Source organism: Scyliorhinus canicula, chromosome 15, assembly GCF_902713615.1.
Source record: "Scyliorhinus canicula chromosome 15, sScyCan1.1, whole genome shotgun sequence".
NCBI lineage: Eukaryota > Metazoa > Chordata > Chondrichthyes > Carcharhiniformes > Scyliorhinidae > Scyliorhinus > Scyliorhinus canicula.
Genome location: NC_052160.1, coordinates 54,576,649 through 54,588,912, shown reverse-complemented (window position 1 = coordinate 54,588,912; position 12,264 = coordinate 54,576,649). Strand labels below are relative to the sequence as shown.

At 41.0% G+C, this 12,264-nt stretch overlaps 2 protein-coding genes across 6 annotated transcripts in view; one reads left to right on the top strand and one right to left on the bottom strand.

Moving 5' to 3' along the window:
* Window positions 1–12,264, top strand: part of LOC119978050 (uncharacterized protein C7orf50) — a 431,834-nt gene that overhangs the window by 165,159 nt on the left and 254,411 nt on the right. The gene's annotated exons all lie outside the window — the stretch shown is intronic.
* LOC119978049 overlaps window positions 2,304–12,264 on the bottom strand; it is a 97,814-nt gene continuing 87,853 nt past the window's right edge. For all 5 annotated transcript variants that reach the window (XM_038819396.1, XM_038819395.1, XM_038819397.1 and 2 more), the window contains one exon: window positions 2,304–6,614. In XM_038819396.1, coding sequence (XP_038675324.1) covers window positions 5,505–6,476 — 972 coding nt within the window. In that variant the 5' untranslated portion in view covers window positions 6,477–6,614 and the 3' untranslated portion in view covers window positions 2,304–5,504. The remainder of the gene's footprint in view (window positions 6,615–12,264) is intronic.

Genomic DNA, 12,264 nt, shown 5'->3' with positions numbered 1-12,264 from the left:
AGATAAATGTAATGACAATCCTCTCTCTGATTATTAACGAGATTTGACACCTTTTTGCATTAATTTACATTTTAGTTTGAGCAGGATTTGAAGATTGAGATCTGTGCAGCTGGAGATTATATGATTTTGAATATAATATAGTTTTTCTTCTAATTTGATGTAGGTGATACTGGCCTTGGCTTTCAAAAGCTAGAAGGTTGTCGGAGAAAGGAAAGACTGGGAAGCAGGAAGTTGTATTTTCAGCTTAGGAGGATAAAGAAGGGAATGGCTAGAGCAGCATAAAGAACCAGAGCAAGATTGGAATAGGTGTGACGGACACATGTTGCCATTCAAAGGCAGTTGAACAGTTTTTTCTTTTGGTATCCCGTCGAGGTGAATGCACTCCGAGAAGAAGAGCCTCATTACATTAGGGAACAAAATTGGAGCTTGAAGGAGTGTTAAGGGGCTGGTTTAGCACAGGGCTAAATCGCTGGCTTTGAAAGTAGACCGAGTCAGGCCAGCAGCACGGTTCCATTCCCGTACCAACTTCCCCGAACGGGCGCCGGAATGTGGCGACTAGGGGCTTTTCACAATAACTTAGGTGGAGGGGCAGGTAGTATTGAGGAGGTGGGGAGGCTGCAGAAAGATTTAGACAGTTTAGGAGAATGGTCCAAGAAGTGGCTGATGAAATTCAACGTGGGCAAGTGCGAGGTCTTGCACTTTGGAAAAAAGAATAGAGGCATGGACTATTTTCTAAACGGTGACAAAATTCATAATGCTAAAGTGCAAAGGGACTTGGGAGTCCTAGTCCAGGATTCTCTAAAGGTAAACTTGCAGGTTGAGTCCGTAATTAAGAAAGCAAATGTAATGTTGTCATTTATCTCAAGAGGCTTGGAATATAAAAGCAGGGATGTACTTCTGAGGCTTTATAAAGCACTAGTTAGGCCCCATTTAGAATACTGTGAGCAATTTTGGGCCCCACACCTCAGGAAGGACATACTGGCACTGGAGCGGGTCCAGCGGAGATTCACACGGATGATCCCAGGAATGGTAGGCTTAACATATGATGAACGTCTGAGGATCGTGGGATTATATTCATTGGAGTTTAGGAGGTTGAGGGGAGATCTAATAGAAACTTACAAGATAATGAATGGCTTGGATAGGATGGACGTAGGGAAGTTGTTTCCATTAGCAGGGGAGACTAGGACGCGGGGGCACAGCCTTAGAATAAAAGGGAGTCACTTTAGAACAGAGATGAGGAGAAATTTCTTCAGCCAGAGAGTGGTAGGTCTGTGGAATTCATTGCCACAGAGGGCGGTGGAGGCCGGGACATTGAGTGTCTTTAAGACAGAAATTGATAAATTCTTGATTTCTCGAGGAATTAAGGGCTATGGGGAGAGAGCGGGTAAATGGAGTTGAAATCAACCATGATTGAATGGTGGAGTGGACTCGATGGGCCGAATGGCCTTACTTCCGCTCCTATGTCTTATGGTCTTATGGTCTAACTTCATTTGAAGCCTAATGGTGACAATAAGCAATTTACATTTTCAAGAGATGTTGAAGTGGGGATGTGGATGAAGGGTTTGGGGGGATGGGGAGGGGCGGGGGGGGGGCGGAATGTGGGGATGTGGGTGGGGCAGTTTGGGGGGGGGGAAAGTTTTCAGCACAAGAAAGGAAATTAGCTTTTCGAGGCAAGTTTACTAATGGGGGACACATGGAAATTTCATTTGAAATCAGAGGAAATAAGATTGTGAAAGACCAAAGCCTTACTGAGAGAATGATGGTTTTTGGCCGGACTTGTGAGTTTAGGAAACAGTAGAAACGTTACTCATGATGATAATCGCCCAGTCATCAAACCGCACCATTCACCACTACCAACCCCCCGTGCCCAAAACTCCATGGTGCTGAGGTTAATTGCCTAGTGAATTAAGCATGGGCCTGAATATGTGGTCTTTATGGATCAGCTCCTGCCTTCATAACCAGCACGAACCACCAGTCAGTCGGTAACCTGAGTATAAACCCACTCCAGATACCGGTTTTAAATCAGTGGTTGGTGGCCCAGTTGGTTACCTGCAAGTGGATTTAGTGTAGCAAAAGATAATGTAGCAATAAAACGGAAAAGGTCTGAAGAAGAGTCATATGGACTTGCTGAGTCTATCCAGAATTTTCTGTTTTATTTCATATTTCTAGCTTCTGCAGTATTTTTCTTTTATGATGTAGCAATACTTTGTGGCAACAAATGATTTGACAGTGACGTGCCTGCTGTCATTAGGTCATTACAACAAGGGGCTGAGAAAAGGTTTGTTTTTCTTTAAAACTTTTTATTTTAGTCACCTCAGTGAACTCTGCACAGTCACGACTTTTGCTTTATCCTGATTAAATTAATTTGTTAGCGGAAAAATAAAATGCTGTTGGCATTGTCATTACACTAATGGAAAACTACATTTAAGAGGAATATAATCTGGAGCAATAAGCATCATTGATCTTTGCTGTTCGATGGATAGGTTTTTAATTAAAGCAGGAAAGGAGGCAGAAGGTAAGACGAGCCTCTCATCTTTAAAAAGTAACACATTGAGCAATCACTAACACACACAAATTAAAATCGCCTTATGACAGTGCACATTCTTAACACAGTAATTCTATAATAACTAATGCAAATAAAATAAGCTTCCTGGGCCATTTGCCAGACCCTTGTGTGCTGCACGTAACCCATAGGCTGTCGCTAAGATACCCTTGTTTTATTTCCTGCCCTGATTTAACATATGGCCAACAAAAAAACCCAACAATATTGTCACGTCAGGTTTGCTGATAACACGTGAGTTACAGCACATGAGTAATTGTGAGACAAGCTATGTGGTGAGTGGTATTGTCACTGGCCTAGTAATCCAGAGACCCAGGCTAATGCTCTGGGGAATGAAAGAGAAAATGCTGGAAAATCTCAGCAGGTCTGGCAGCATCTGTAGGGAGAGAAAAGAACTAGCGTTTCGAGTCCGATGACTCTTTGTCAAAGCTCTGGGGACATGGGTTCAAATCCCATCCCGGCAGCTGATGGAATTTGAATTCAATTAATAAAATACGGAATATAAGTTAGTCTCGGTAATGGTGATCATGAAACAATCAGCGATTATTTTATAGACCCACCTGGTTCACTAATGTCCTTTAGGGAAGGAAATCTGCCGTCCTTACCAGGTCTGGCCTACATGTGACTGAGGACCCACAGTAATGTGGCTGACTCTAAAACAACCCTCTGAAATGTTCAGTTCGAGGGCGATATGGGGTGGAATGGCCTTGTCAATGTTGCCCAAATCCCATGAAAGAATAAAGAGCACTTGGAAGGAATAGGTTACTTTGGAATGATGGTTCCCAAAGGTCCACTGTTTGAAGTTTTCCTTGTGCCATATCTGTGTCTGTTGTAGACGGATGAATGGAGATTCAGGGCATCAGAACATATAATTACCAGGTGGGTAGAAGGCAAAGTAAACCTTTGGGAGGGAAACTAAAAAGAAACATTCCAATTAAGGGGCAATTTAGCCTGACCAATCCACCTACCCTGCACATCTTTGGGTTGTGGGAGTCAGATCCATACAGGCACGAGGAGAATGTGCAAATTCCGCATGAACCTGGGTCCTCGGCACAGTGAGGCAGCAGTGCTAACCACTGCACAACCGTGCCGTCCCAGGTAGAAAGCAAAGTAAATGAACCGTGGCTTTTATTTTTGCCTAGCAGTCCCTATAGGTCTACCTACTTCACACATATTGGAACAGTCTGCACAAGACTTAAATCATGAGCCGCTTCCCCAAATTTCCCTAGCCCACAAGCATCAAAAACAATTCCATTTGATATTTTAAGCACTTTAGATTGAGCTAACATGTTTACTCGATTCACCTACAATGAAATAGTTTTTCTCCCTTTATGATGACACTGAACTTGAGCATCCCTCAGAACGTAGACTCCATCGGAGAAGATGTATAATCTAAGAAACCTCAGCATTTGGCTTTAAGATCAGAACCAAGGTGGTCGAGGAAAGAATATCCAATTTTTGCAGGTGCCGGCCGTGTCACTTTGATGTATTCAGGCGGTCTTGCAGGAGGTGATATGACAATTGCTTTTGTCCTTGGAATTACATGGGTTTTGGAATCATTTCACAATCTGACAGTCACTAGGCTGCAGTGCAGTCACTATTGACTTCTTTCCGCAGTGGTGCAAATTGGTAAATCTAACAAAGTGACATCTGTTCCCTTACCTGTTTGGACAACTGTGGTTCGAAAAGGTGGAGGAGAGCCCAAGGTGTAAAAGCAACAGTTTTTCCACTGCTAAAGGAGGAGCAGTACTACAATCTCTTAACTACACAAACTGCTCCTTCTCAACAGGCAGATTTGGGTGTGGGGCCAAGTTGGAATGATATATTTCACCCAGGTCCGTAATCTTGTCACTTTCCGTGCAGCTCATTTATGTTGGTGATTAATGCAATGTCATCAGTTCAAAATGACTGCTGATGGCATTTGCAGGACTTGTTCTGTAGACTTATTGCTGGAATCAAATATGGATATTTTCTTCCATATGCCTCGGAACTTATATGTTTTTCACGTTTTATAACCAACAGCCCTCCTTGATATATAGGATGTGAAAATAAACACCTACTCCTGTTCTTTTAGGAGTTCCCATTCTGCGGAACTTATGGCTTTGTAACTTGCAACCTGCACTCTGCAGTTTGATCTGATCAAGCTATTTGAACTAAACCTATCTTGATGTGAAAAATTGCGAATCAAAGGTATGAGTTTCCTGTTTTAAGGCTGAAGAAAGGAAAGATCCTTGCTTTTTCCATGTGATTTTTTGAAAAAAGTAATTGTTGTTCAATTAAGGAGCAATTTAGCATGGCTAATCCACCTACCCTGCACATCTTTGGTTACGAGGGTGAGACCCACACAGAGACGGGGAGAATGCGCAAACTCCACACAGACAGTGGCCCAGGGCTAGGATCGAACCCTGGTTCTCGGCGCCGTGAGGTAGCAATGCTAATCACCGCCCCACCGTGTTGCCCCTTTTCCGTGTGATTTTTATGAATAGATAAATACTCTGTTGTTTTCTCGCTAATTCTTTGCTTAAACGCCCATCCATCCCATTCTTAACTGTGTTCAGGGATTTCTTGTTCTATTGACTATCCACATTCAAATTTCCCATTCCCTACCTCCACTGGTGAAACACCCCCTAATAAGGCAAAGGCAAATTACCCTTAGGTTGTATCTCATTGTGGGTTCTTGCACAATGGTATTGACAGAGGCTTTAGACAGCTAGCAGCCAAATCTATCCCTCAAGAGAACTCTTGGATATTCAAGCAAGTCAAATGGATGACGCCCATGAAAAAGTAACTTGATATTTTTTGGGGGGACAGAATGAAGCAGTGGGATTTTGTCACTGGCTGGTGTGAGATGGTTTGTTGCCGAACTTTCTCCTCCTTGGGCATAAAGTACTTTAGCTCAGCGATTCAGCTTCTTCAGGGTCTACTTTAATCATAATATTGGGAGTCATGGCGTTGTAGTTTCTGTTGGCATTGAACCTTCGGTGGGCTCGGTAACTGAATACATGGTTTCCTTTTTCATCTTGTGAAAAACTGCAATGCATACAAGGCACAGGCAGCTCCCAGAAAACATGACCAGCTCTCCGATAGTCACATGCACCATGAGTTCGGGAAGGGCAGACTGTTTTTTTAGTAGTTGCTGTCGTCGGAGGAGCAGAATGTTATAAATAAGGCGGCAAATAAAAGTCACTGTGACCAGCGCCAGAAAAATCCAGTGAGGACAGACACGCTTCCTGAAGTCTTGCAGGATGAAGCCCAGAATGATGAGTGTCGGTATTAGGAATCCGAAGATGAGCTTGACGATACCATACTCGGCTGGGGCCTCGAGTGGGTCCACGTGGCAATTCACAGACGTGCTCGCATCTTGCCCGACCCCAGTTAGTGCTGTGACCAGAATGGAGAAGAAGATGCTCAGACTCATTGCAGCCATGATGGAGAAGAACCATTTATTCAATACTTTCCTCACCAGTGCCAGGCGGTTGGATACCAAGAGGAAAATCATGATGTGAGTGTATCCTGTGTAAAAGTAGGGGACGTTGAAAAAAAATGACAGGACGCCACAACCAAGAGCAGTGGTAAATACTGCCTCTGGTCTGACAACATCAGTCAGTGAGAAAAGAATGAGTGTGAAATCGGCCACAGTCAGAGAGAATAGAATGATATCAAGTTGTTCAAATTTCTTTTTCTGCCTGTAGTTTCTACCATAAATGACGAAGATGAAGATTCCCGTTAGGAATCCCACAAGTCCAAACACGCTGTAGACGTAAACACACCTTGAGATTAAATGTTCTGCTTCAATAAGTTTGGTGAATGTATTGTGGTCAATGCGTGTGGAATTGCCATTGTCTGAGGGAGTGTGGGTAGAGGTAAAGGAATTTGAGAGGTCGGTCACATTATGGAGTGTTTCTTGGGAAGTCATTGTAGCTCCTCTCTTCACTCGTCGATTGCCTTACTCAATGTGTGCCGTAATGCAGTCAGTTTTTATCCTGAACTGTAATCTCTGGGAATCGATGCAGTAAATTGGGTTGAGGAAAATTACAAGAGTTCAGCTTTCAACCTGTGAAGGAAAAAGAAGATGTCTAATTAATTTCTATCTACCAACACACTTCTTTTGTGGAATTGTAACCGAACTGAAGGCACGTTTAGGTGACAGTGTTGGCTCAGTGATAACATTCTCACCTCTGTATCAGAAGGTCATGGGTTCAAACTCCATTCCGATTACTTGAGCACATGATCTAAAATGACACTGTAGTACTGACGGAGTGCTTTAGTGTTGGGTGTGCCATCTTTCCAGTGAGATGTTAAAATTATGCCTTATCTGCATCCTCGGGTGAATGTAAATGATCCCATAGCACAATTTGAACTGCAGGAGATTTCCTATATCTTGACTGATATTTATCCTTCAACCAACATAAATGACACAGATTATTTCACCTAACCTCTATAGTTTGTGGGACCTTAGTATTCAAATTCACTGCTGTGTTTCCTGTATTGCAACAGTGACTACTTCACTGGCTGTTGAAGTCTTTGGGACATACATAGATCATAAAAAGCACAATATAAATGCAAATTTGCTCCTTTGTTACAAATGGAAGTAGTTAGAAACATTGATTTTAAAGCCCTGTTTACTCTTCTGGTGAGATAATTTTCAGTCACCATGTCGCATTCACTGAGGTGTTTAGCAGAACCCCCTCAAGATGTTGTGCCCTGTAATATATTAATTTGGCAATACGAATTCCAATACGAATTTGGCAATGCAAATTCCTATATTTATTTGGCAATATGAATTCATATATTAATTTGGCAATATTGATTCTTATGTTGATTTATCAGGACAAATTCCTATATTAATTTGCCATGTGGATTGCTATATTAATTTGACAATGTGGATTTCTATATTGATTTGACAATTGGATTTGTCTATTAATTTGGCAATGTGGTTGCTACATTAATTTGGCAATTGGATTCTTCTATCAATTTGGCAACGTAGATTGATATATTTATTTGGCAATGTGGATTCCTATGTTAATTTGGCAATTGGATTTTTCTATCAATTTGTCGACGTGGATTGCTATATTAATTTGGCAATGTGGATTCCTATGTTAATTTAGCAATTGAATACTTCTATCAATTTGGCAATGTGAATTCCTATATTTGGCAATGTGGAACGCTATAATAATTTGGCAATATGGATTGCTATATAAATTTGGCAAATGGATTCTTCTATTTATTTTGCAATGAGGATTGCTATATTAACTTGGCAGTGCGGATTCCTATGTTAATTTGACTATGTAGATTCCTATGTTAATTAGGCAATGTGGATTCCTCTAATAATTTGGCAATCCAAATCGTATATTAATTTCGTAATACAAATTCCTACATTAATTTGGCAATGTAGATTCCTTTGGATTTCCCTGTGAATTAGGCATTGTGGATTTCTTTGTTAATTTGGCAACATGAATTCCTGTGTTAATTTGGCAATGTGAATTCCTATTTTGCAATACAAATTCCTCTTAATATGGCAATACAAATTCCTATATTAATTTTGCAATGTGATTCCTATATTAATTTGGCAATGTGGATTTCAATATTAATTTGGCAATGTGAATTTCTATATTAATTTTACAATGTGGATTTCTAGATTTATTTGGCAATTTGGATTCCTATATTAATTTAGCAATGTGAATTGCTATATTAATTTGGCAATTGGATTCTTCTATCAATTTGTCGATGTGGATTGCTATATTAATTTGGCAATTGGATTCCTCTATCAATTTGGCAACGTGGATGCCGTATTAATTCGGCAATGTGGATTCCTATGTTAATTTGGCAACTGGATTCTTCTATCAATTTGGCAATGTAAATTCCTATATTAATTTGGCAAAGTGGAATGCTGTAATAATTTGGCAATGTGGATTGTTATATGAATTTGGCAACGTGGATTGTTATATTAATTTGGCAATGTGGATTGTTATATTAATTTGGCAATGCGGATTGTTATATTAATTTGGCAATGTGGATTGTTATATGAATTTGGCAATGCGGATTGTTACATTAATTTGGCAATGCGGATTGTTATATTAATTTGGCAATGCGGATTCCTATGTTAATTTGGCAATGCGGATTCTTCTATTAATTTGGCAGCGTGGATTGTTATATTAATTTGGCAATGTGGATTGTTATATTAATTTGGCAATGTGGATTCCTATGTTAATTTGGCATGACAAATTCCTATGTTAATTTGGCAATGTGGATTCCTATGTTAATTTAGCAATATAAATTCCTATATTCATTTGGCAATTTGGATTCCTATATTAATTTGGCAATTTGGATTCCTATATTAATTTGGAAATGTGGAACGCTATAATAATTTGGCAATATGGATTGCTATATGAATTTGGCAATGTGGATTTCTATGTTAATTTGGCATGACAAATTCCTATATTAATTTGGCAATAGAAATTCCTATATTAATTTGGCAATAGAAATTCCTATATTAATTTGGCAATAGAAATTCCTATATTAATTTGGCAATAGAAATTCCTATATTAATTTGGCAATAGAAATTCTTATATTAATTTGGCAATAGAAATTCTTATATTAATTTGGCAATGTGGATTCCTCTAGCTTTCCCTGTTAATTAGGCATTGTGGATTCCTTTGTTAATTTGGCAATGTGAATTCCTATATTAGAACATAGAACATACAGTGCAGAAGGAGGCCATTCGACCCATCGAGTCTGCAGCGACCCACTTAAGCCCTCACTTTCACCCTATCCCCGTAACCCAATAACCCCTCCTAACCTTTTTGGTCACTATGGGCAATTTATCATGGCCAATCCACCTAACCTGCACATCTTTGGACTGTGGGAGGAAACCGGAGCACCCGGAGGAAACCCACGCAGACACGGGGAGATCGTGCAAACTCTACACAGTAGACAGTTACCCCGTGGGGAAGTGAACCTGGGACCCTGGCGCTGTGAAGCCACAGTGCTATCCACTTGTGCTGCCCCTGCGAACCATAACCAAAATTAAATATTAATTTTGCAATACAAAGTCCTCTTTATTTGGCAATGCAAATTCCAATATTAATTTTGCAATGTGATTCCTATATTAATTCGGCAATGTGGATTCCTATATTAATTTGCAATGTGGATTCCTATGTTAATTTGGCAATGTGGATTCTTATATTATTTTGGCAATGTGGATTCCTATATTAATTTGCCAATGTGGATTCCTATATTAATTTGCAATGTAGATTCCTATGTTAATATGGCAATGTGGATTCCTATATTAATTCCTATATTTGGCAATATGAATTCCTATATTAATTTGCAATGTAGATTCCTATATTCATTTGGCAATGTGGATTCTTATATTAATTTGGCAGTATAAATTCCTATATTAATTTATCAATATGGATTTCTATATTAATTTGGCAATGTGAATTCCGAAGTTGATTTGGCTGTACAGATTCCTATATTAATTTGGCAATGTGAATTCCTATATTAATTTGGCAATATGGATTCCTATATTAATTTGGAAATTCCTGTATTAATTTGCAATGTGAATTCCTGGGCAGCACGGTGGCGCAGTGGTTAGCACTGCTGCCTACGGTGCTGCAGATCCAGGTTCGATCCCGGCCCTGGGACACTGTCAGTGTGGATAGATAGAGAAATACAGCACAGAACAGGTTGCGCCGGACTTTTGTCCTACGTTAATCATAGAATTTTGGACAATTTTTCATGGCCAATCCACCCAACCTGCACATCTTTGGACTGTGGGAGGAAACCGGAGTACCCGGAGGAAACCCACGTAGTCACGGGGAGGATGTGCAGACTCCACACAGACAGTGACCCAAGTCGAAATCGAACTTGGGACCCTGGAGCTGTGAAGCAATTGTGCTATCCACAATGCTACTGTGCTGCCCTTAAGAAGTTAACCTACACTCCATTATTCTACCCTAATCCATGTACCTATCCAATAGCCGCTTGAAGGTCCCTAACGTTTCCGACTCAACTACTTCCACAGGCAGTGTATTCCATGCCCCCACTACTCTCTGGGTAAAGAACCTACCTCTGACATCCCCTCTATATCTTCCACCATTTATCTTAAATTTATGTCCCCTTGTAATGGTGTGTTCCACCCGGGGAAAAGGTATCTGCCTATCTACTCTATCTATTCCCCTAATCATCTTATAAACCTCTATCAAGTCGCCCCTCATCCTTCTCCGTTCTAATGAGAAAAGGCCTAGCACCCTCAACCTTTCCTCGTATGACCTACTCTCCATTCCAGGCAACATCCTGGTAAATCTCCTTTGCACCTTTTCCAAAGCTTCCACATCCTTCCTAAAATGAGGTGACCAGAATTGCACACAGTACTCCAAATGTGGCCTGACCAAGGTTTTGTACAGCTGCATCATCACCTCACGGCTCTTAAATTCAATCCCTCTGCTAATGAACGCTAGCACACCATAGGCCTTCTTCACAGCTCTATCCACTTGAGTGGCAACTTTCAAAGATCTATGAACATAGACCCCAAGCTCTCTCTGCTCCTCCACATTGCCAAGAACCCTACCATTAACCCTGTATTCCGCATTCATATTTGTCCTTCCAAAATGGACAACCTCACACTTGTCAGGGTTAAACTCCATCTGCCACTTCTCAGCCCAGCTCTGCATTCTATCTATGTCTCTTTGAAGCCGACAACAGCCCTCCTCACTATCCACAACTCCACCAATCTTCGTATCATCTGCAAATTTACTGACCCACCCTTCAACTCCCTCATCAAAGTCGTTAATGAAAATCACAAACAGCAGAGGACCCAGAACTGATCCCTGCGGTACACCACTGATAACTGGGCTCCAGGCTGAATATTTGCACATTCTCCCTGTGTCTCATCAGGTTTCACCCCCACAGCCCAAAGATGTGCATAGTAGGTGGATTGGCCACCTAAAATTGCTCCTTAATTGGAAAAAAAATCATAATTGGCGACTCTAAATTAATTTTCTTTTTAAATTTGCAATGTGAATTCCTGTATGAATTTGCAATGAGAAAATTAAATTTATTTTTAAATTTGCAATGTGAATTTGTGTATTAATTTTCAATGTGAATTCCTACATTAATTTGAAAATGTGAATTGCTATATTAATTTGGGCAATGTGATTTCTTCTATTATGATTCAGCGTCAATTGGACAGTTGGAATTTTAATTCTGATAGTCTGCATTAATTGCATTGAAGGAAGTCCTGACTTAGGACAGCCTCTCCTTAAGGCTCAGTGACCTCTGGACCTCCCTCTCCCAGGATCCTGATCGCCGGCCTCAAGATTCCATAGGTTTTAACTACCCTCCCCACCCTGAATGTGGCCAGCACGATAGCATGGTGGTTAGCACTGCTGCTCACAGCGCCAGGGACCCGGGTTCAATTTCGGCCTTGGGTCACTGTCTGTGTGGAGTTTGTACGTTCTCCCGTGTCTGCGTGGGTTTCCTCCGGGTGCTCCCATTTCCTCCCACAGTCCAAAGATATACGTGTTAGGTGGATTGGCCATGTTAAATTGCCCCTTAGTGTCTGCGGATGTGCGGGTTAGGTTATGGGGTTACAAGAATAGTGGAGATTGGGGAAGGGTCGGTGCAGACTCGATGGGGCTACTCTGTAATTCTATGAGACCCTTTTACATTTCCCTTGCCCTCCAGCTCTGGCACTTAAGCTC